The 25,701-nt window shown below is 44.6% G+C and overlaps 1 protein-coding gene across 2 annotated transcripts in view; it reads right to left on the bottom strand.

The window, feature by feature from the left end:
- Positions 1-399: 399 nt before the first annotated feature.
- The window catches only part of THSD4 (thrombospondin type 1 domain containing 4), a 546,728-nt gene continuing 521,426 nt past the window's right edge, over positions 400-25,701 (bottom strand). For both annotated transcript variants that reach the window (XM_054595598.1, XM_054595687.1), the window contains 7 exons: positions 24,155-24,284; positions 22,009-22,213; positions 21,255-21,428; positions 11,927-12,100; positions 4,878-5,057; positions 968-1,112; positions 400-542 (listed from right to left, as the gene is read on the bottom strand). In XM_054595598.1, the coding sequence (XP_054451573.1) occupies positions 400-542; positions 968-1,112; positions 4,878-5,057; positions 11,927-12,100; positions 21,255-21,428; positions 22,009-22,213; positions 24,155-24,284 (1,151 nt within the window). The remainder of the gene's footprint in view (positions 543-967; positions 1,113-4,877; positions 5,058-11,926; positions 12,101-21,254; positions 21,429-22,008; positions 22,214-24,154; positions 24,285-25,701) is intronic.

Here is a 25,701-nt window from a genome sequence, read left to right as displayed (position 1 = left end):
GCCCCGGGATAGAGCGCTGCCCTCTCTGGCTCTCCAGGGGCCGCTGACACTGGAAAGGCCAGTAGCACCAGGGAGGAGGCAGCGCCCAGTCCGGGCAGACATTGACTTAGAAAGTGCCAGGAGGGAGTTGGCTGAGAGCTACCCGCACGCCCCATTGCTTGGGTTTCAGAGAGCACCGTTAGTGGGTGCCAGGTTTCCCAAGGAGGGATGGTCAGTTTATGGCGACACTCAAAGCCGAGGCTCTGCTCCTGGGCACCATGTGCACACTTTACGAAGGTGGGGCTGGTGACCCGTTGGCTGGTAGCGCCCTGGCCCAGGGCGCCCCGGGTTGGGCAGCAGCAGCCAGCCGGTCACACTGCTCACAGACTTGCTGCATGCCCTGCGGGTGGGTGTGGGACGTTATCTGCTCCCAAGGAAGCCCGGGTGCCTGTTGGCCACACGAGTGCAGGAGGCACAGCAGGCGGTCTTGTAGTAGTTGTAGACGCAGAGGCGGGCCTGCACCACCACGTTGCAGTTGTAGTACCTGTCCTTGCAGCTTTCATCTGGAGCAGAGAGAACAAGATGCTGTGAGCACAGGGGCAGTAACTAAGGGGAAGAGAGAGCGCTGGGAGGACTCTTCATCCTGGTCCTGCTGCCTGTGACTGACTGCCGCACAGAGCTTGCAGTTCTCTTTTTTTCTTGAGACATGATGCTGAAATCTCACCACTCTGACCTTGAGGGTGATGGAACCAAGCCTCAGAATGCATTACCATTGTCATCAATTCACATTTAAGTTTATCTTTTGTGGGTGGCTTGGATTGCCATCCATGCTACAAACTTGTCATCCCAAAAGTACTTTGACCCCAACCTCCATGACTATGCACAAGGTCACAGGGAGACCTAGCTGGGTGCAGCATTTTCACACCAGAGAACTTGACTGAGCTTAACGAAGAGGAATCTTTACTCCAAGGTAGGGATCCCTACTTACCGACTTCAGGGACACAGTCCTGAGGGTTACATGATTCTTTCTCTTCTGGTTTCAGCTGAGGATCACAGAGATTACTGAGGGTCATGCCATCTGACAGACAGCGTACTTCGCGGACCCGGAAGCCACCCTGGCAGCTCTTGGAGCACTGCATGGGGACGGAGGGGGGAAGTTAGATTTCCTGGCAGCTTGTTAGCTCGGCCTACTGCAGAGGGCAGATACTGGATGATTTCGAACTTCTCCGAAAGGAGACAGGACATTCAAACAAACTCTTAAGCAGCTATCAACCAGGTTCAACTTGCGGCAAGTCATGTCCCCATGTATATCTGACCCAAGTCCACCTCTCGGATTATTGTTCTTATTATTTTTTTATCCTCACCCAAGGACAGGCTTATTGATTTTAGAGGGAGAAGTATGGGGGTGGTGGGAGAGGATGAGAAACTTTGATGTGAGAGAGAAACAGCAATTGGTTGCCTCTTGTACACACCCCGATCAGAGACGATCAGACCCTCAACCTAGGCATGTTCTCTGACTGGGAATTAAACCCATGACCTTCTGGTTTACAGGATGATGCTCCAGCCAACTGAGTCACACTGGCGAAGGCACCCCTTGGACTATTTTGAAGCAGATCTAGACATATCATATCTTCTGTAGTATTTCAGTTTGTAGCTCTAAAACACAAGGATTCTATAAAAATTACCACAATACCATTATTACACCTAGAAATTAACAATGCATAGTTCCTTATTGTTTTTAAATACAGGGTGGGTAAAAGTAAATTTACAGTTGTTTGCACAGAAAATAATGCAATAATTAATAATAAAAGGAAAAACTCTTTCCACATGTCTGCCCCTATGGATATTTAGTGTTCCTATTTTCACTTGTCTTGTGAATCTCATAGATTTTTTAATATAGTTTTTAAAAAGTTAGGATCCACATCAGGTCCGCACACATGACTCTTAGTCTCTATGGCCCCTCTTCTCTGCTTCCTCCCCCTGCACCGAGTTGTTTGTCCGGCAGAGCTTCCCACAGCCAGGATTTTGCTGACAGCATCCCTACAGTACAGCTGAACACGGTCCTCTGCCTTCAGTATTTCCTGAAAATTGGGAGTTGGAGCTAGAAGAGGCCTTGACAGGTGCAGATTTGATTTTTTGCGGTGAGACAACTCCATAGGATGGGTATGACTGTCTCTCTTTGGGGATGTCAGCTGACACTGGTGAGCACAGCCAGATATTTTAGTTCATTAGGGGTTGAAAAATAAGAACAATATTCTACCAAATCTCCTTTTATTAGCTGGAATCTTTTCTAAAGAATCCCCCCTTATCATGCCCTATCCACTTAGTCTTCACTTATCTAGTGGTACAGTTTGTTAGTAAATGCCGATTCTTTTCTTTTATTTATCAGTTTTCAGAATAATGAGTTGGTTCCCATTATATCCTTTAATAGTGACCTATCAGTCTCTTATTGTCCTAAAAGGATGGATTTAACATATGATGCGATGTGTTTCATTTATCTATGGCGGTTGCTGTTTCCACTGACACCTGTTGGTGGCTGGCAGGAGCCTGTAAAAGTTGGTTCTGAAGTCCCCTGGTCCTAAACTCAGTTGTCTTTGAGAACTTCTTTGTTGCTGTTATAAAAAGATATCTAATTTATATGTATATGGTCCCAGACCTGGAACTGGCCATTTATCTAAGAATTCCCAGCTCCTTTAGTGGAGAATGTTACATTGGAGCTACATTCTGGCTGATAGTTGTGCCCTTTGCTACTGGGCTGGCCATCGTTTCCAGGCTCTTTCAGTGGATAAAACTAGGAAAGTGAGATACATTAATTTATGAGTCCACACTGATATTTCTAATTCGCATTCAGGACAACAGGATTTTCACCTAAACTTTATCTGTCTTTTTTATCTATATCTTTTCTCTCCCAAGTTCAGAGCCCTATCTCTCAAGGAAACTGGGTATAATAGAGTTATACTACTGTATTATCATACATGTGTATTATCATAGTACTGTAAAGTATATTACTTGTTTACTTTATCACTCATTACACTCCCAACCATCTCAGACTACAGTGCAACACTATCACCCAAAATGTAGTTACTGCCAACAATGTAAACATTTTTCTGCAGGCCTTTTATTCTTCGGGATGGATAGTCAAATTACTGTGTGCAATAGGACTGAGGACGCCAACTGAATATATACTTAGGTTAATTTGTTTTATTTCATTTTTCCATTATTTGTGATTTAAAAAAATTAATTTTATTTTATAATGATAAAAAATGTTTACTTAGTTCTTAACTCATTTTTAAACCCAAATTTATAAGACAGGGCATATGCAGAGACATCCAGGTTCTCTCGCTGTCTTTGTTATTGTCATTTATGTCCAAGTTTCATCACACCCAACAAATCCCGTTGTGCTGTCGTTCTGCAGTGAGGTTCCGCCCACCCTGTCCCCTGCAGTCACTGAGCTCCATCTGTCCCTATAGTGCTGCCTTTTACAGAACATTATATGAATGAAATCATACAATTTTCAGTTTTTGGGGTCTTTCCTTCATTTAGCAAAATGCATGTGAAGTTCAGCCATGGGGTTTAGGTACCAAGAGTTCATTTGTTTTTGTTGCTGAGTAGTACTCTGCTGTGCAGAGGTACCGCCTTGAACTGCGGAGGGACATCGGGGTGGCTTCTGGCCAGGCATTTTCCTAGTTTGTCTCCTGTGACGTGACCTGGGGGATCTGGCCCTTTCTAGGCTCTCCAAACCAAATGACAGGGAAAAAAACAGCTATCTGTTCGTGTGTTCTCACGGGCCTGGGCCAACCAACATCAAAATAATTGAATTCCGTTTCCCAGCAGTTGACAAAACACCTCTGAAGCTTGACCTCCTTTGCTCCCTTTGCCTCTGAGGTGCAGTTTACCATGTGCCCAAGTGGCTGTTCTCACTGGAGCTGACATATACTCTTTGAAAACAGAATTTTCAGCATTTATTCATATATTTTATAAGCAAAATCCTTTTGATCGCCTTTGAATGATTTTGAGAAAGGCTCCAGCCTTCACTCTGGGCTGGCCCACAGATCTTCAGCGATGCAAAGCAAACCCAGGGCCTGGGTCTGGGGTGCGTTAAATGGTCACAGCACTGACGCCCTGAGGGCGTTTTCTGTGTCAGGAGGTTTCTTCACAATAAACTCTTCTCCTTAAAAAGTGGGGGGTGAGGGGACGGCCTACTGCTATTTCCATCCTTTCCCACTTCATTCCTAATAACCTGGTATTTCTATATTTACTGTCTCTCTGTCTCAAACTCTCTCTGTCTCTCATCACTTAACACATTACCCTACTCCTTGCAAAAAGAATCTGAGGTGGCTTCGGAAATGCTTTGAGGGCTACAAGGTATTAAAAAAAAGTGGGAAAACTGGGGTAAAATGAAGACAAAAGTAGGAAAAACCCATTTTGTAAGGTCTGATAAGCTCTCTCTTTTTGAGATGGACCATCTCTTAGCTCTGAGTTTCCTGGCAGCCAATTCAAAGAGAAAAACAGGACCAGTCCCAAAGTGTGCTCCCAGGACACCTGCATCCAACTCTCCTAAGGAGCTTGTTCAAAACACAGACTCCTTGGTGGACCCAGCATTGATCTTTTCTAACAAGATCCCAGCTGATTCTTATGCATGCTGAAACTTGAGAGTCACTGCTTTACAGCGGCTCTGCAGTTTAGAGATCAAGATTGTGCCAGCCTCAGGCTCCGTCCACCGGGTAGGCGGCATCTGGGGCGCCCTGACAGCGACCAACTAGATGGATCACTGAAGGGAACGTACTTGCAGGCTGAGCCCAGTGCCTGGCACCTAGGAGGTGGCCCAGGTGCGTGCAGGGGAGGAAAGCAGGAGAATGGTGTAGAGTGTGATCTCTATTGAGGGCCCCCTGACTTACCATGCTCCACTCGGTGCTAAACCATTTGGCCCCGCAAGGCTTGAGGTGGCAGGATTGCTGGCTGGGGGGTCTCTCCAGGAAAGAGCATTCATAGGGGTCCAGCACTTCAAAGGTGTCTGCATTCTTCCTAACACAAATCACCTCCCTCTGTTGGGTCCCGCTCCCACACTCTATGGAACACTGAAGAAAGAAGCAGGGAAAGATGGTGTCAGATCATGGGAAGGAGATGGGAGCTACTGTCTATCAAGGTATGTTTGCGCATGCTCTCTGTCATCCATTCAGTGCGGGAGACGCTGCCTGCGCCCTCCAGTGTTCCTAACAGTGTGTGTCCGGGATGGAGAGTGGGCGCCCTGGGTCGCCACAGCTTCAGGCTCCTGGTCACAGAGATCCCGGTGCCCTCTGTGCTGAGAGTGAAACGGTCCCCCTGAGGATCCCTACAGGAGCCCCACTCTGACTGTGAAGCAGTGAACTAACTCCCTGGGTTTTCTGCTGGTCCCCCAGTGGGTAGACACGGGGAATGAAGAGTCTGTCTCCTAGAGCCTCCACACCTGTGCATGAAGGACTAGGTTGAGCTGAATAGAAAATTCTAGACTTGTGACAATACCGTCAACCCTCCCCTCCCAGCAGGGTGGCCAGCAGGAAACCTGTCACCACGGAATTCGAGCCTCTGCTTCCTACCTTGGCGCTGAAGCTTGCTGGGCTCTGAGCACAGAGGCCGGTCAGACAATTACAAACATTGGTGCATTCTGTTAGTTTATGGAGATATGGGGCAATAACTACCCATAAGTTGGTTACTTTGTAAAATGATTTTTGTTCATGTTTAGTTTACTCAATATTTCTTGATTAAAAATGTTAAGAGCTGTGACTTTAACATTTAGAGCTTTAGAGACTTTAAAGAATCCACTCCCTCTATGAAAAGCTTTAAACAATGTCCATAGCTGAAACTCTTAACATAGCCTTGCTTCTGTAGGCAGGCACGAGGTCAAATAAAAACAGGGGGGAAACCCACATCTCTGCAGGAAAAAAAAAGACAAACCCAAGCCAACAGACTATAAACTGGCCACACCAGGCATAATGACCATCATCATTGGCGGTTTCTGCTTTGTGCCTTCTTTTCTGACACCTTCACATGCATCCAGAGAACCTCTTTAGCTTGTTTTTCCTTTTTCTTCCATGTTAGTTAAAGAGTTAGTTAGTTAATTTACTTGTGTGGGAGGTTAAGTCCAATCCCAGCCTCACAGGTGAACTGTATTCTGTCTACGTGGTTTTAGTGTGTGTTAATGATGTGTCGGACCTGGCATTTCCCTGCATGTGATTTTTCTCATCTGTGTGTAACAATGCTCCTCAAGACATGTTAGTTGATTATTGATTTGGCATATATTCAGTATATTCACGTTCTTTCCTTTTCTTTCGAGTGCTGCAGACAATGAAAGTCGGAGGCAGGAGAGGAGCAATGGGCTTCCCCGCAAAGGGGGCGTGAGGGTACGTGTGAGAGCTCCCGGGACAGCAGAGGCGGGACACCGGACTGAAGTCAGGAGGGGATGTGGAAACTAGTCTAGACATTGTCACTAAACAGGTCTGAGTCTTTGGCCAAGACACAGCACTTTCCCGAGTCTCCTTGCCTCACCTACAAACTGGAGGGGTTTTGAAACTGGATCTGAAAGTCCCGTGACTGCTGAGGGGCGAGGTCTGTACTAAGTGCTTGGCAGAATAGCAGACTGTAAACCTAAACCCAAAGCTGAAGTTGTTTTACACTGTATTTGTGAATTCCTTAAAGACATTAAGTGATTAAGGGAGAAGGAGCACATATCTCAGCCTTTTCCTACCCTAAATGCCCAGAGAAGGCAGAATATGTGTGGGTGGGAACAAATGAATGGATGTGTGTGGGGACAAAGCAAGGGAACGGTATTGTGTGCGTATGAGACAGCATTTGAAACAGGAATGGGCTCTCCTCCTTCCTGGACCAGAGATTATGGGGAATCTTAGACGGGTGGAAGATAGACAAGACGATTGAAGGGGAAGATCACAGTCCTAAGTGCACACAGAGGAGGACTCCAAACCAAGAGGAAGCAGCTGAAGTGCTTTGGGAGGGAATGGCAGTGGCCATGCAGCTGTGAGCAGGGAGCGAGGGAGGCCTTGGGACCATGAGAGAGCGGTCAGCTAAGGTACTGACCAGAAGCCTGACTGGGCCAAGGCACCTGCCCCTCCGGGGAGCATTCAAGTCAAAGGGCAAAGCGAAGGCATTTTCAGATATTCAAGGGCTCAGAAAACGTATGGCTTATGAATCCTGTTAGAAGACTTACGGGGTTACGGTCTCCAACAAAATTAAAAAGAACTAGGAAGAAGACACAGGATACAGAACTAGAAGTTGGCAAAGACACCAGTAAAAGCTATTGTTAATAATGGATATGGGTTTCTTTTTGGGATGATGAAAAGGTTCTGGAATTAGATAGTGGTGATGGTTGTACAGTTTTGTGGCTATACAAAAAACCGCTGAATTGTACACCGTAAGAGGGTGAATTTTACGATATGTGAATAACATTTCAATAAAAATGAACTTTGAAGGGGAGGAAGCTATTTTAAAATCTAGATCAGTATTTTCTATAAGTTAATTAACATTAATATGGAGCTAAATCCAGATGATGTCAACATCTTTTTGGAGGTATTATAGATTGAGAGAATGTGGTTGCTGATAACTTGACACTGATAGAAACATAAAAGTTTAAAACTCTGTGCTAAATCTCTTTTTTCTTCTGCTATCACTAGATGAATAAAAATAGGATTAATGTTAGAGAAAAAAAATGGAATTAAGGAAGCCTGACCAATATAAATGTGTGGAAAGGAAAGAGGGAAAAATGCCAAGAAAGCGTGACAATAGAAATGAAATAGAAAACACAAAATAAGATGGCAGGAAAAAGTCCAAACATGTAAATGATTACAATAAATGTGAATAGTTAAAATTTAACTCTTAAAAAGTAGAGATTTGCAGATTAGGAAAAAATAAAGACAAACATAGTCCTGCACGTAAAAAAACAAAACAAAACATGTCTTAAAAAGTACATAAGAAGTTGACAAAGTCTATCAGGTGAAAATCAACAATGAGAACAACAATAAGATAGAGTAATACAAATATCAGATAAAATGCACTTCCTGGAGAAAAGCATAGAAGACAAAAAATGATATTTAATAGGGAGAAATGCTTCCACGGAGAAGTGAGAGCAATTCTGCGTGTTTCTACACCTTTAGAATCCCTGCAGCTGTACTTTGGTGGATCACTGTTCAAAGGCCAGGTGAGAGTGGAGGTTTCTGCTCAGGTGCCAGTGAGAATAAATATGATCCAGACACACACACAGACCAGAGACTGTGAAAGACCCCTCAAAAGCTAAGACAATCTAAAGGTGAATTAAACCCAGAATTGACAGAGAAGAAAGGAAACATCTGGGCATGAATGTTAGATTTGGTGGAATACCTTATGAATAAGAGTTGAGCCATTAATACCTTGTGTCCGGAGTGCAGAAGATCCCTTAAGTTCCACAGGTCTCGTTCTCCTGGGCCAGCTTTCGCCACAGGCTTCCACACGGCCACTGCTGGCAACTGGGTTCACTACTTCCCAGGGAGTCTCTTTTTTTAAGTTCATGGAAGTCCCATGGAAGGACCCTGTTTGACTTGGCTTAGATCACATGTCCATTCTGAACTAGTCGCTGAGACCAGGCGGGGGTGTGTGTGTGTGTGTGTGTGTGTGTGTGTGTGTGTGTGTGTTCAAGATGTCAACTTTCATTCAAACCATGTGGCAGAAAGGACATACTTATTTTTATATTCTGAAATCAATGTTTGAGACTTACCTTTCAATACATAAGCATTATCTATTTCATTTTCTTTGGGGATGATGTCAAATTTCCAGGTGGGGAGGTGCCAGTAGGCTCCAACATTTTTATAAATCCAGGGTCAAAACTCTGTCCACATTCAATCACATTGTGATCCTTTTGGATAACAGGGCAATAAATTCCACATTTCTAATCTTAGCAGAAATAAAGGCTGCTTTCACATGGATTCACACCACTCTGTTCTCTGAGCTTAGGTTCAGGCCAGAAAGATCCTGAAGCCTCTCCTTTCCTCTTCTGAGACTGGTAGGAGTTGAATTGTACCCCTGTCTTCACTGTGCATGATATAATTTCACGTAGAACTCTTCCTATGGCCTCAGTTTCCAGGGATATTTGGCATCCTAAAGCACATTCCCCTTCTGAATTATCTTCGGGGTTTAGGTCCTAGGTATTTCATAACCAATGAAGAGATAGAAACAGCTGGCAGCCAAAATAATAATAATGAAAAAAAAGGGAATTGATATTTATTAAGTACCTCCCATGTCCCAAGCAATGGCTAACCTTCGTGTGTATAGTATCTCATGAAAACCCAATAACAGCCTTAAGAAGTTGGTATTATTATCCTCACATTTGGATGAGGAAACAGGCTCAGAGAGGTTAAATTAGTTGCTCCAAGTCAGAGAACTAAGGAGAAGTAGAGCTGGGATCAGTTATTAAGTGTGTATAACTCCTATCTACCAGGGTAGCATTGGACATACTTGAGTTTCTTTCTTTCCTATATTTTACAGTTTGTATAAGACATTAAAAGGAAAATTGTGTAAAAACACTTCCTCATGTTGTTTTCTATAACTTGAAGTGGTTGAGATCATAGGGTTCATAGATGATCACGTTTTTCACTTGCAACTATATCAATGAACTTTCCACATCTTCTTAATTATTGTTGTTGTTATGTGATATTTTAACGAGTTATGATATACCATAACATCCTCTACTACCTTGCTGTCATGAAGATCTCTGTTGAAAAGCTTTTTTTTTTCTTCTGTTAATTATTTCCTTAAAGTGAATCTGCAGGAGTGGGGTGACTGGGTTAAGGCAAATGAACATTTTTATGGTTCTTGACTTTCATTGCCAGAGGGGTTGTATCAATTTACAAGGACAAGGCAGTCCATTTTATCAGAGTCTGTGTTTAAAGCTACTTAAAAGAAACAAAATTCTATATGGAGCGGGAGGTCCTGATAACGGGTAAATCATGATCAACAGCCAAAAAGGCCTTGGAGGAGCAGCCAGCCCTGGGAGCCTGATGCTAAGGGGTCTAAGAACTCAAAATATGGATGGTAATCATAACAACAACAACAACAACAACAAAAAGGTTGAATAATACTCCTCTACATATTTTCCATGTTTTCTTAGTGGGTTCCTGTTTGATTTTGAAATATATGTTTGATTAATTGATCAATTAAGTTGCTTTATTAAAGTATTCAGTGTTATCTCTATACTGAAGATAAAGATATAAAGTATTCAGTATCTCTATAATGAATGACCTCATTTTTTCTATTTTTACTTCTTTATTTCCCCCAGCTTTATTGAGGTATAATTGACAAATGCAATTGTAATATATTTATATTGATGATTTGGTATATGTATGCAAATGTATCCAAAAAACCCAGAATTTATTTATAAAAATTGTGCATTTATTCTTACAGGTTTAAACTTCAGTCCCCTTCAAAGGACTCTCCATTTGATGCAATACACCTATCGAGACGTTTTTTCCCCTGCTCAAAACAGTTTTTCAACTCCTGGATTTTGATGCCTTTTAGGGCTTCTGCTCTTTTTTGTTTTACCTCTTCTACATCTGCAAAACATTTCCCTTTGAGGACTTTTTTTCATGGGGAAACAAAAACAAGTTGGTTTGGGCAAGATCGGATGATAGGGAGGGTGGAGCACTGGTGTCATGCCCTTCTGGGTCAGAAACTGCTGAACACTCAGCGCAGTGTGGGCAGGTGTGCTCATAAATCACCCATCATGAAATGGGCAAATGCGTTGAAAGAGCCTTCAAAAAAAAATTCACTGAAGCCAAAGGCAGCCTCTCACAACAACGCCAGCTGGTGCACTGACACAGATGGGTTCCTAGAGCACTCACCCATTGTGGGAAGCCTGTACTACAGGAGGCCTGCCCTCCAAAAGATAATTCCAGTTTTGTGGGGGTCCTCCTTCCAAATGGATTCCTATGCATTTTGGGAATACATAGGAAAAGGATTCCCACCATTGAGTTAACACATACTTACTGTTTTTTTGGTGTGAACACTTAGGTTCTACTCTCATAGCAAATTTTAATTATACAATACAGTGTTATGAACTATAGTCACCATGTTATACATTAGATCTTCAGACCTTATTCATCTTACAACTGAAAGTTTTATTAACCTCTCCCAGCCCCCAGAAATTATCGTTCTCCTCTCTATGAGTCTGACTTACTTAGATTGCACAAATAATTCAATCCATGCTTATTTCTCTGGCTTATTTAACTTAGCATAATATCACCCCTCCCCCCATGAGCTTTATCCAAGTTGTTGTAAAAGGCAGGATTTCCCTTTTCTAAAGGTTGAATAATATTCCTATACATATTTTCTTATCCTTTCATCTGTCAATGGACATTTAGGTTGTTTCCATACCTTGGCTAAGTGTGACTAATGCTTTGAACACAGGGGTGCAGAAATATCTTTGAGATAATGATTTCATTTCTTTAGGATATATACCCAGAAGTAGGATTGCTGGGTCATATCTATTTCTGCTTCTGACACTCAAAAACGGACAAACTGGCTTTATTAATAGTAACAGCAGTAGCTACGATTTATTACATATTTATGGTATGTCAGGCACTGTGCTATATACTTAATATGTATTACTTCATTTCTTCTAAAAATAACCACTAAGGTGCTGTTGCTACCAGCATTTTACAAAGAAACCATACCAGACCATGAGTTTCCCTGAGGGCAGGGATATTTGTTTTGCTCATTGACGTATCCCAAGAGCTTAGAAGAGAACATAGTAGGTGCTCAGTAAATACTGTTGTCTGAATGAGGCTCCCAGAGCATAAGAAACTTCTTCAGGCTGATGGGTAACACTGCTGGGATTCAAACCCAGGACACACCAGGCCCTGGTTCCTCACCCCTCTGCTATGCTGCCTCTTACCAGGGACAGGCAGATACCCCTAGTCCGGCCACTCACCTGACTCCAGCTCCCTGCAAACCACTCCACCTTGCCTGCGCAGGGCCCATTGTCACACGGGGTGGCCTCTGCTGGCCGGTTGTTCCCACAGCCCTCCAGCGGCAGGCTGCTGACGTGGTGGGTCATGCAGACCACTGAGCGCGTCCGCACTCCTGCCCCGCACTCTGCCGAGCACTGCGAGACAGAAGACGGGCATGTTAGAGGGGAGGTCTCCCCCTCACCAGGTTCTGAAGCCACTTTCAAATGGTGCAAAGGAGGACTGAACACCTTGTTTCCCCACCAACTCTTTCCCCTAGAAATCTCTGACCACCTCTATGCATAGCCCAGTCCATCATGAGACATCAGTCTGGCATATACCTCAGCCTTAGATTTTCTGGGACTGCCTGCGTTCCCGATATCCTGTCTCATTGTTGAGATTAATGTGCTTACATTTGCCAGGCCATCTGTCTTGGCTCTTGCTTTCAAAAATAAATCCATCAGAAGAATGAGAACGTGAAAATGCGGGCACACGTCTGCTTGCTGGTAGTGAGTCTGGGCTGGTCTGGGAAGCAGGGAAACTGGTGTCTGTCACTCGCTGTTGCTGCCTAATATTAAAGCACAGGGTTCCAGTCCCTGAAGTCCACAGCTGTGACAGTAGATCGTGAGGCAACCTGGTATAAAGGGAGAGCCTGGCCTGGGAATGAGCATATTAGTGTTAACATCCCCACCAGCTGTGTGGCCTGGGGCAGGTGACCCAGATCCTCTCCCTTGTGGCAAGTTTACCTGACCCTCACTGCTGGCTTGGGAACACGTTCCTGCCAGGATTACAGGGAATCAATGGCATGTAGAGAGCAGGTATTCAACGAGTGCATACAGCAGGTACTCAATAATGCTATGAAGGGCTTTAAAGGATCAAGACCTACATATGTGCTCTAAGATAGAGAAACCGAGGCTCACAGGATTAAGCCTTCACTTAGAGCCCCATGACTGGTAGCGATACCTCCCACTGTCCTTACTGGGGACACAGCAGACACTTCCCTGAGTCACACCCCACAGTTCCATGAGCACTTCCCGTCTGTCTCAAAACACTTTGGAATGCTGCCTTATTTTCAGGACATCTTCATGAGGGCGCTCCGCAGACACCTCAGGTCCAATGGGTAAAACGACGGGACGCCACCCTCACCGCCATTCCCCTTGTTCCTCTGGATTTCCCAGTGTGTGTTCATGTAACGGGGCACAGCCAGGCCCCCCCCCCCCCGAACCAAAGTGTCTTTGTAATGGGATCCAGAGATTGGGGTGTCCAAGAAAAATATATTCCTCACCCCAGGGGATGGGAGCCTTGAGCAGGGCCATTGAGAAGTCAGTTTGCATGTCAATAACAGGATAGCTTCGTTCCTCAGTTTGCAAAGAGGATTATTTTGCATATCACCAAAGCTAATCAGGAAAGTTTAAAAGACTTAATACAGAATGTAACTGAGAAGGAAGAGAGACAGGCCTGCAGGAGAGAAAAAGGGACGCAGACTCTGGGGAACAGTGTGAAAACCGTGCGGGAAGAAAGAAGGGAGAAAGGACTCTTGCTGTTGGGCCAGGAGAAGGTGCCACCTGGTTATGGATTAAGAGCTGGAGATCGCGGCGACGCAGTAGATGGTGCTGAGACCTGCGAGAGGCCTGCCTCGCCGAGCCCCGGACTTCTGTTCTTTTTCTTCTGAAGGACGGTACCCCCGACTGGCCTGACTGGCCTGACTGGGCAAAGGGGGAAAGGCAGGACGGTGTGTGTGCTGGTGGTTGTTTCAACGGGATTTTGAGGTTTAAGGGTGACATTTAGCCATTAATCAAACCTGTATAACTTTTGAATAAATAGTTCCTTTCCTTTTCACCAAACTGCCATTCAGAGCCATAATTCCATGGGCGGCGGGCAAAGGACCCACAACCGAGGGGTCCCGGGGAAGGACGGTGTCATTTTTTCGGTAATAGCATCTGGGAATCCTCCCCCCAACCCACGGGTCCTTTTGTTCGGTAACATTCAAATGTATCTGAATTCCGCACCGACAGCCCTTCTGCCTTCTGGTTTCTCACATTCCGCCAGCTAGCAGGTCCTGCAGATTCTAGTGTAAGCACATTTGTCCATCTGGTCCCTTTGCCCGTGTTCCCGGCACGGCTGACGTTCTTCCCCTGCACTGTGGCAGCAGTTTCTCCCTCAGCATCTCCAGCTCTTGTAGTCGCTGGGCTTTCAGGCCTGGGATAGCAACGCTGAAGTCTCTCTGGTGCTACTCCATTTCCACTGACATTCACTAAGGGACTTCGACAATGGCATTAAAGGTTTCCTAAAATACGGCCCAGTCAACCCATTCTTTCAGACTAATTCCCTATTATACACCAGAACACGCTAGCTCTCTTGATAGAAGTTTCCACACTGCCATCTCATGAACAAAAAAAATCATCAGGGCTGAACGGTTTGATATAATACGCGAAAACCACTGGCTACCCTGGACAGAGCCAAGGTTCACTATTCCCTGGTCACATGAAATGCTCCCATGCCTCCTCCCTGATGTTCCTTCTGCCCTTCCCCAGGATGCCCCAAAGCTGTTTGGATTCAGCTCGAATGCCATCTCCTCTGTGAAAACTTTCTTGATGCCCAATTCATCTCATCCTCAGAATTCTCATGACATCTGTATTCTGCAGTTGGCTTTTGTACTATGGTTATTTGTGTCATGTCTATTTTCTCTTTTTTTTCATTAAAGATGTAGGCTCAGTGTGGGCAGAGACTGTTACATCCCTTTTGATTCATTCTCAGTCAGCACCTCATCTATGAGGCTATTCTCTGAATATCAGCTGAATAAATAAATACGAACTTCGGCTCTCCCTCGTTCCTTTCTCTTCTTTTATCAGCAGCGTTCAGTTCTGGACGTGCCTGTGTGTGATGACTGAAGGGTTTCTAGGGGCTTCTGTTGGGACTTCTTTTAAAAACAGAGTTGACAGAGTTGTTTGGTTTCTACCAACATTATCATTTTTAAAAGTAAATAAATGCAATATAATTTTAAATAAAATTTGGAAAAAGGAAAAACACTAACAACCTTGTTTCCTTATCAAAATTTCTACTTCTGTTTTTGTAACTTGCTGCCTAATCTTGTAAAATCACAGCCCAGGAAGAGGAATCAGACACGGACACGACCACCCACGGCTGGGCCGGGCCCGACGCCTCAGGGAGGGGACTCTGGGGAGCAAAGAGCTGGGCAGCGGTAAGAACAGGCCCCCAGCGGCGCTGCTTTGGCATATTAATTATTTTAAGCTGAAGACAATTAAGAAACAGCAGATTCTGGACGAGCTCTCTGCCCTCCTTTCCTGCCTAAAAGCAGGGCGTACGTGTCCTATGAGAAAGGTGCCTCCCAGTTCCAGGAAGAAGAGAACATTCTCATCGGTGATGGGGAATCAACATGATTTTGCACAAACTTTACTAAAATAACCCTTATCTCCGTTCGTTTTCCCCATATACATCTTAGCCGCTTTCCTACAGCTTTTACTGCCCCTCGCAGCCCAAACCCCTTTCCTTGGTCTGGTCACTTCGTAGTTTATCACCCTTTGTTAAAATGGTATATAAATCCCTCAAGTCTAACTGCTTCTTTGGGGCTTTCATTTCTTTCCTATGATGTTTGCCCTGCCCCCAAGGATGCCATGTAAAATAGAGAAACATCAAATAGAATTTGTAAGCTTTTCTCCTGTAGTCACATTGACTACAAAAAGCTTACAAATTCAGAGTAAATATGACTCTGATTATGGTCAGTTTAATCTGCAGGCCTCTATTACAGAACCTAAGAGAGTAAAGGAAAAAAGTTTTTTCTGTATTATAGGCTCCCAAATGTTTCACAACTTTGGTTTTGTCTGCATTGTTATCAGAAATCTGCTTTCTGAACCTAGTACTGTACATGCACTTTGGGAGAGTTTCCCCATATCCCTCTGTGCTTAATTTAAAATTAAAATGTTTAGGGGCACATTGGTTGGTGCCCAGGCAGAGAACATCATAAGGATGAGCCCCCAGAGGCTGCAGTGGAAAGCACGACACATTTCCATTTAAAAGGAGCTCCTCACACAGGACCTGGCCCGGGAAGCCTGTCAGAGAAGGGGTCCCTATAGGCAGCAGAGCCTAATCTTCAGAGCAAGGCACCAAAACACACCCATTCACTGTCCCCCAAGGACGTGCTCCAAAGAAGGACCAAGTCCACTTCAGCAAAGAACCTGCTTCCTGAAAGAGCTTCAGGCCAGGTAAAACAAAGAGACACAGGAAGTTCCTGAGCAACCCTCTGGTGAGGATTGCCTCCTTGCGGCAGCAGCCCGTAAACACTAAATGCGGCCGACTCGCCCCCGGGGACTAAAGGGCCCTAATGACTGTGCCTGAACTTCAACTTTATGCATCATCTTCCGTAATTTAAATAACTCAATATCTTTACTTATTTTTTCTCTTGCAAAACATCCTTAGAATTTAGGTGTTACAGAATTGAGCCTGGTGGATTTCCTAAAAGTTGGTTTTTTCTGCTGTGATTAAAAATTGCATGAGTGTTTAAACCTGCCATTGATTTGCAGAACTAAAAAAGAAATGATGCCTATGTCTGGTAAGGCCCACCCTCGATTAAATGTAGCTGCAAGGATGTTTTTAAGGTGAATCATCAAGTCAGAAGAACTATACCTATAACCCTAGAAGTTTAAGAGAAAATTCAGATTAACTTTAAAACCTCAGTTCATTTAGGCAGAGATCAATTAATTTTAAATTGGGCAACAGGATACTCTTAGTATTCTGGGGCCAATTTCAATGTTTGTGTTGGGGCGGGGAGTCCCCACACCAACAAGAAGTTCTCAGGTCACCAGCTGGGTGTCCTACAATTCAACTCAATTCTGACCCAGCTGACCTGAAGGCAGCGTCAGATTCCACAGGTTAAAGACCCAGTCCTACTGGAGTGTCCCCACCTGCACTTCAGCAGCCAATTCCAAGCCCAGGTCATTCCTGTACTTCTGACCAACTGGCTACATATCTGAGGTTCCTAAGACACCCTTCTCAGTTCAATGGCTTTGTTAGAGCAGCTCATAGAAATCAGAGAAAAATTTTACCAGTTTATAATGAAGGGATATAATCCAGAAACAGCCAGATAGAAGAGATGCATGTGGGAAGGAATGGGGGAAGGGGCGCCGAGCTTCCAGGGTTATCACTCCCCTCCTCCTCTGTTTTCACTAACCGGGAGGATCTCCGAACAAAGTCATTTTGGGTTTGATGGAGGCTTCGTTACGGAGGAATGGTTGATTAAATTAAAGACCAGTGATTGATTCAGCCTCCAGGTCCCAGCCCTGCCCTGTAGGTCTAAGGGCGGGACTGAAAATTCCAACCCTCTAAGCACACCCTCGGCATCTTTGGGAACGAATCCCTATCCTTAAGTCATCTCATTAACATAACAGAACACACGTTTATCACCTTTAGCGCTACCGAAATTCCAAGGGCTTGGGGAGCTGTGGGCCAGGAACTGTGGATCATCTCAATGACCGCATTTATATTTCTTGTAAATCATAATATTGCAGATACATTTTAGATCCTTAAGTGTTTGTAAACTTTAATCTCATTTTTTCTCTTCTCTCCCACTTGAGCTCCTTAAATGAAGGCTGTGTCTCTTTCATGCCTAGTTTATAATAGGTACTCAATACATGTTTATGCTAAAAACTGCATAGTTCAGACTAAAGCTTAACAAGGCTGATTTTTATACACAGCCACTATTCACATGTGGACTGCCATCGCCTGGTTACTCCTGGGCACTGAACCTTTCCTAAGGCCAGCTGGTGGCTGGGAGGCCCAGTGTCAACTGCGAAGCCAAACAACGGAGCAGCCCACCGGGAACCCTCCCGAGGGTGCCAGTCTCATCTGGGCCGTGGTTTCGAATGTTATCCCTTAATGCTCACTCAGCAGTGTTACGGATGAGAAGCTGAGGGTCGGAGAGCCAACAGCTCACTCAAGGTCTAGTAAGAAATAAGTCCTTGGGAAAAGGGTGCCAAAGGCAATTCACCTTCCTTAAACCCGATAGCATCCCTTCTCATTCACCTGCTCCAAAATAATCATGAACATTCAGGAATAATCATCTATTCTGGGGGTAGATAAAGCAAAATTACTTACATTATAGCATTGAAATTACATGGCTTAAAATATGTTTTCCAAAAAATTCTCTAAATGGAAGGATAAAAGTGCTCATTTTTTGCTGTATTTGGAATTTTAAGACAAGGGTTAGATCCAGGAAATACTTATGTTAGAATACAAAGCAAAGAATCTTTATTGAGTGGGGAACTAACTAGCGTGGAATTCCTTATAAATTATTTGTACAGCTTTACTGTCCTAAATAAATGTGGGAGATGCACAGGGGAACAAAGCATTGCTTTTTTTTTTTTTTTTTTTTTTAAAAACATATAGCTGCTTTTTCCTTTGTACACAGGGCATTCTGAGCCCAATGCCTTTTTTCAGTGTGGCAAATGTAAAGAGATGGAACTAAGAAGCAGTTAAGAATCAGTGTAATAAAAGGATTATAAAAGTGATCTCAGTTGCTTTTGGGGAGACTAAGCTGAAATAATCTTTCTGGAGAGAAATTTGCCAGAATGTGTCAAGAGTTCTAAAAGGGTTCATAGCATTTGGTCAAATGATTTTACTTCCTAAACATTATTTTAGGGAAACAAGTGTTAGGGCAGAATGAGTGGCCAGAGGGGAAATAAAGGAAGGGCCCTCACCATTGCAGTCTAACGAAGAACTTAATATTGGAGGCGAGAAGCAATGCCTCACCTGTTAACCCAACAGTCCTGAGCCTGGTTTGATAAGGCTGCCAGGCATTCTGAACAACATAAGCAAAACAATGATGGTGCAGGAGCAGGGGAGCCCTTGAAAGTCTGTGTGTACCATCCCCACCAGCCAGGAGAAGGAAAGCCTGGGGACTGCATATTCATCCCAAGGCCCGGGAGGGGGAAGGGGGTGGTCCACAGCGCCCAGAGGAAAATCCCATAAGACAACTTTGGTTAACTGCCTGCCTCCCGTCACATATACAAAGTGAACAAAGAGAGTCTGGAATGAGATAAGGAATGGGGCTAACGGACCCCCATACCTGTGTTTCGGGAGTCACATCTGCCCCCGGGAAAGATGGCACCAACGTCACTCATCAGTCGGTATGTAACTTCTTCACCCCCACCCCACCAACTACATAAGTCCTCAGAAAAAAGGACGCACTCTCTTTTTGGCCACCTGGCTTCTAGCCACCTGACCTCCGGCCAGCCCTGCTCTAGCCATCCTTGCTTTTGCTTTCCTGTTAGAACTTGGCACTAATAAACTTTGCCTGCATGCTGGTGGGCTCGCTGATGTGTCATTCTTTATTGCATTGGCAAGAAAAACCAAGTTTCTGGGAGTTTCTCCCATCCTACAAGGAAAGGTACATATAAAGATTTATGGATAAGAATATTTAAGAAATATTATTTAAAATAATAAAAAATTAGAAAAAATGCCCCTCAACATTTAGAAATAGGGTATTGGTTCAATTATAATAGTCATACAATAACTTTTTCTAATTAGAAATCATGCTTTAAAGGTTTTAATCCCATTAAAATGTTTATAATACATAAGAGAAAAAATCAGGTTAAATTGATCATATATTATGATTTATATTCTTAAAATATACATAAATGCAAAACACTATGTATGGCAAGTATGTATGAGTGAAAAAAGCTGGCAGTGTAGCTTAAAAATCTTAAATTTTTATCTTCTAGAGAAGAGATTATAGGTATACTTTTGTATTCTTTTCACATTCTTTATAATAGTGTATATTACTGTATGAGCAGGAAAATGAAACTATTTTAAAAAACATCTTTCCAGTGTAAGAGGGAAAGCCAGCATTGTTTTTATCCATTTACTTATACACTAAATTTGGCAAGTTTACTATGAATACAAATTCTGGTTAGAAATCCAGAAAGACAAAGAATCAGTTGAAGGAACTGGGAATTCTTAACCTGAAGAGGAAGGGAAGGGGCTCCCCGCACCTGAGGGTGTGCAGTGTGAGCAGCGCGCACGCATTTCCTGCGGCACAGGCTGCGAGCTGGCAGGAAAGACTTTAGTTCGATGTGAAAACCTGACGCTGTAGCTGTACAAGAAATAGACGTCATTGACTTGATTTCTTGTACACAGGGAATTTCTGACAAATGGCTCAGACATATGTCAAGGTCACTTCTGGGGAGTCCTTGTGCTGTCAGGGAGGCTGCCCAGGTGGCCTCTGACACTCCTTCCTGCACCACTTCTGCAAGGCCAGGAGCTCTGTCCTTGCTAGGAGGCTGGGGAAGGGGTGATACACAGACAGAACTGGGTGAGCTCTGCCGCGCTCAGCTTTAGGGCCAGGAGCCTGAATCCATGGACACCTTTAGATCACCGCCCACTTTCCCTTTGTTTCCCTTTGGCTAGCACCTTCCTGATGGCTAATTTGGAGCCTGGCACAGTCCACTCCTGGGATTGGAGGCAGAGGAGCTGCTCATCCTAAGAGTTCTGTGCTTTTGCCAAAGGCTCCCTCTCAGGACTGCCTCTGGGCTAAGGGGCAGGGACTGCTTGCCACAAGGTGCCAGGAAACCACAAGGAGATACATCACTTGGCGGGAATCTCCAGGAGGATCTCTGAATGCGGACTGAAGGCTGCATTGGCAGCTGTGTGTTCTTCCCTTCTTTCCCAATAACACTCCCACTGATGTGGGTTATCGCTGTAATGAGAGGGAGGCAATGCAGGAAACCCACGTGAACACTCCAGGGTGATGCTAGGATACTCAACAACTGGTCCATCGTGGGCACTGACCAGCCAGAATGGATGCTGGCCAGTCGGAATCAAGCAACAGGGTAGGTGCGCCCCTCTCCGCTGACGTGTAAAGTCGACTCCTCCAAGCTTGAGATAGCCCACTGTTTGTTGTTCACAGGGCACTGGGAGGAGAGAGCTTGGGAGCTTAGTAATGCCCCCTAAGATGCTATGAACATGGCTGGTTTTCTCCATCCCTGGACCAGCAACCTTGGCACCACTGGGAGCCCCTTAGAAATGATCCGGGCTGTCCCCATACCCGCTGGCTCAGATCCTGTGCTGTGATAAGGTACCCGGGCATCTGTAGGCATGTAATACATGCAGTTAGGAAGCACCATGGAGACTCCTGTAATAGTTCATCTCTGGGCCTTTTCCCCAAAGTCAGAAATCACCCTTGGGATTCTTAGCTAGTAATTGATCTTTGTGTAGTTTCGGGGCACCTTGTAACACATAGTTCCCAGCAGACCTTGGTCGCTGGCTCAAGCAAATGTACTCAGCTGCCATCACACTCACCCTTTCACTCCACTCAGTTAGGAACCAACTCTTCGCACAGGGTCCCATGTCACAGTTCTCAATGTCATTCGGCCGGAGCTTCATGTTGCATTCCTCGTCATCAACCACATCTCCGATGTTGCTCACACACTTCACGTCTCGGGTCCTCTGCCCCACTCCACAGGGCACCGAGCACTAGAACACAGCAAGCTTACGTGAGGGTGGGAAGCGTTAGCTTTGGGCAACTCTCCAGTTACGGTGCCCTCATTCTTGCTACCTGCCACCTAAAGAGAGGCCTGCAGAGACTCCCTGGGTTGCTATGTTCCCTTCAAAGTGCTTCTATCTGCGGAGGACCCCAGTCCTGAAAATTTCACAACCCTTTTCCCTAAGGCCTTCTTTGACATCTTGCCTCCTTTGCTCATCTGAGCCTCAGCCTGTCATCTGTAAAACTGGAGAGAAGGCTGGGAGGAATTGGCTCTACCAGCATTTGCCAACCTTTCACTCCACAATGACTCAAGAGAGACGAGACCTTACGCACATGGCTTCCATGGGCTCCCAGTCATAGTCGGCTGTGGTGCATGCTAGCTTTAACTTTATCAAGCTATTGGTATGTGTCACGGTTTACAAAAGCAGCATCCAGAAGCCCACAAGATAGGTTCCCTCCTGGAGAACTCAGGATGCTCCCAAGTCAGGTCATGGTTGGGGGAGGTGGGAGGGTGGTGGTAGGTCTTGGAGAGGAGTTTCAGAGCAGGCCCCTACTCCCCACCCCGCGTACCGAGGTCCAGTCCGTGCGGATCTGCCACTCGCTGCAGATCTTGAGCTGGCAGGTGCTTGTGGTCTCGGGCTTCTCCAGGTGCTGGCAGCGGTAGGGCTGCACAGTCAGGCTGCGGTTGGCGTACACCTGGCGGCACAGAACCTGGCGATGCTGCATGCCCAGGCCGCAGGTTTTGCTGCACTCTGACCACTCTCCGATGTCCCAGCTGGCTCAGGAAGGAGAGAGTGACAGGGACAGATCACTTCAGTCAACAGGAAGAGGGCAGGAGCTCAGGTGACTTACATAGAACCATCAGAATCCTCGCAGGTGACCCTTCTCCCAGGGCATTGCTTACGTCTGCCTAAGGGCCACTGGACTCTGGAAAGAAATTAACTTTGCTCGACATGCTATTTGCCAGTGAATCTATATAATTTAAGAAAATTGAGCAGGTACAAATAATTTTTACCTAGTAAAAAAACCCATAAACCTCTAAAGCCTTGTTTCACTATCCTGTAGAAAATCTTAACCCACTTTAGAACTAACTTAGAAATCTTAGTCCAGCATTTGTTATCATTATTATTATTTTAGATTTTATATAATCTTGGATTTATTGATCTCATGGTTCTGGACATTAAGGGACATTTTTGTGTTTTGAGTCATAACCTTTGAGCCAACAAGTTGAGAGGCCCTTGATCAGAGGGGACTTTCTACTTTTGAGTAGCCTGACAGGGACACATCCCCATAGAGGCCTGGGGGATGGGTGGGCGGCATAGCTGTGGGTCCGTGGGAGGCCTGCATCTGCATACATGGATCTTCCATTTACTCTGACCAGAGTTCTTTATTTTTCACTGTTTATACATCAGTTTCATGTTTCCTCCTCTGTTATCTTGCTCTGTTATTTCGTTAAGAGGTCAGCACATGTGTGTCACGTGTTTGGAGGAGAATTATGCTTTTATTACTTTGAGAGTTGAGTTTTGACCCCATTTAGGGCCCTTTCACCCTGTTCTTCTGCAAGTGTCCTATTTATCATTCAATCAGCAGTCCAAGGCCTCTCCCGAGATGCTCTTCCTGGCTTCTCCAGGCAAATGTGGTGTGACTTTCATTATTCTCTCTTTGCACACAGCTCTCCTAACCACACTGACTATAACGGATTGTATTGGGTTGGCCAAAAAACCTGTATGATTTTCTCCATAAAATAAAAAAACACACTTTTTCTTTTTACAAATAACTATTTATTTGGATATTTTGAGTATAACGTTGGTATAATTTTTTTTTTTAAGTTTTAGAGGGGAAGGGAGGGAAACAGGGAGAGAAACATCAATGTGTGGTTGCCTTTTGTGCGTCCCCTGTTGGGGACCTGGCCCACAACCCAGGCATGTGCCCTGACTGGGAATCGAACCATCGACCATTTGGTTTGCAGGCTGGCACTCAATCCACTGTGCCACTCTAGCTAGGGCCATTGGTATAATGTTGATTGTTCTCAATTAATGTCTGGATTTGATTGCTATCAAATTCAACTGGTATACCCCGCCGTGGAGCAATGTCCAGTGAGAAATCTCTAGCACAAAACTTCACAAGCCACTTTTGACAGAGTTGATCAGTCACAGTGCCTTCTCTATACACTGCCCAACTCTTTTTTGGCATGTGTTTTTCAGCTACATTTTTACTTTTCTTGAAATAATAAAGTATAATATGCTGAAAATGTTGCACATTTTGTTCCATCTTCATATTAAAATGGCTACACAAAAATTCACCAATTTTGATTTTTTTTTTTTTTTTTTTAATGCAAGCTGATATGACAGCTGTCGCCATACAATCTAACAAAATTGTTAGAGCCATCTTACGGAAAAGAACACAAATGGGCTTTTTGGCCAACCCAATAATTCTTTGCTTCCCTAAACATGCTAAACCCCAATCCCTCCGATTTCCCGAAGGGTGGGCTCCCAGGGAGTGGGCTGACCTGCTAAAGGCTCTCAGCTCCTATGTTGATCCTGAAAGACAGGTGCTCTTGCTAAACAGGCTGCAATTTTATGCACAGATCAAGACTCATGTTTCTAAATCAGATTTAGATTGATTTAAAAATGAGATTATATCCCCTACTAAGGTCCTATGCAGAAGCAAGCAGAAGGGGCCCAGTAACGGGCTGGAAACGGAGAGGCTGTCTTACAAGGCCGGGCAGGGGAAGATGTTGCAGGGCTCCTCCTCGGGGGTCGGCTTCATGCTGGAGTCACAGTAGCTCTCAGGAACCTCTTCGTGAGTGTTTCTGTGCACACAGCGAAAAATAGGATACTGCGACCCTGGAAGGACAAGGAGAACGTCTGAAGGACAGTCCCACACCCCCGATTGGTGGTCTGTGGTAGAGACGCACAGACATCCAGAAGCTGATGGAGAGAGGCCACAGAACAGAACAATGCACACACACACCTCCCACACAAGGGCTTTGTTCTGCACTGAGGTGCAGGGAAGAGTAGAATAGTTCTTGCCCTCTTAGAGCTTATAGTTTATTTATGGACATGGTTTAAAAGTGCTCAAAGGCAGATAAAAATCAACTTTCATAACAGTTTAACATATCACTATGCAGGGGAGAGATTATGAAACAAGAATAAACAGTAATTTCTTGAAGGTTTTTCTGGAGACATCGAAGAGACAGGCTCCGAGAGCGCTTGAGCTGCAGCTTACAGAAAGGGTTGGTTGGGAACCTGTGTCTTGAAGGGAGGGGCCATCCAAGTCGCTGAACTGGAACTAAAGTGCCTGACCAACTGGCCTGCAAGTGCCAGATATGTTCATGAGAGCGTTACATTGGAGCAGAGAAATGAAGATTCAAGAAAGGATAGAAGAGAAGCTGGCTTCCACTTTGCAAAGCACTTTACACATTCTCCTAATAAAGTACGGATCCAGTGGTATTTTTAGTTATTTGAGTACACGTCTATGCCATAAGACAGTGAGCTTCTTAGGTACAGGACTAGTTCTTGTTTATCTATTCATCCCCAGTACCTAGCAGAGTAGTGGGTGCTCAATAAAAGTTTGTTGGATGAATATTTATTAGAGGTCTAATATTTATTTTTATTACTCTGCTAAAAGATATTAACTGTCTTGGGTTTTTGTAATAAAAAACAAAACAAAACAAAAAACAACACAGCCTAGCCTTAGCCAGGTGCCTCAGTTGGTGGGAGTGTCGTCCTGTGCATCAAAACACTGCAGGTCTGATTCCTGGTCAGGGCACATGCCACAGTTGTGGGTTTGATCCCTGGTTTGGGCATGTGTGGGAGGCAACTGATGGATATTTCTCACAATGATGTCTTTTTCTCTCTGTCCCCCTTCCTCTCTCTCTAAAATCAATAAACATAGCTTTGGGTGAGGACTAAAAATAAATGGCCTGGTTTCATTGGCTTAAAATGGATAAACCTATTTTGGAAAAAAGAATTTCTTAAGTGGAATTTCTAGCTCTTAAAACAAGTCAAAAAAATAGCGGAGTCACAATTCTGCCTTTTTTCTTTGCTACCTCCTGGTGGCAGCACTGAAGTATTACTTGTGAACCTTTACAAGGTGAGAAATATAACCGGCTGAACCTGCAAACTAAATGCTGGAAGAGTAAGACGCTCCCTCACAGAGAACTGTCTACCCTCCATTCTGGGCCACTACATAATCCCTGCCCTACAGAACCCTGTCGTTTATCGTGCAGCTCTGTCTTAGCTCTGCTGCTAACTGGCCAGG

The sequence above is a fragment of the Pteronotus mesoamericanus genome, unplaced genomic scaffold (genome assembly GCF_021234165.1).
Source record: "Pteronotus mesoamericanus isolate MK-2021 breed Mesoamerican mustached bat unplaced genomic scaffold, CSHL_Meso_final contig_100, whole genome shotgun sequence".
Lineage (NCBI taxonomy): Eukaryota > Metazoa > Chordata > Mammalia > Chiroptera > Mormoopidae > Pteronotus > Pteronotus mesoamericanus.
The sequence above is the reverse complement of the archived record's forward strand: the minus strand, read 5'-3'. Positions and strand labels throughout refer to the sequence as shown.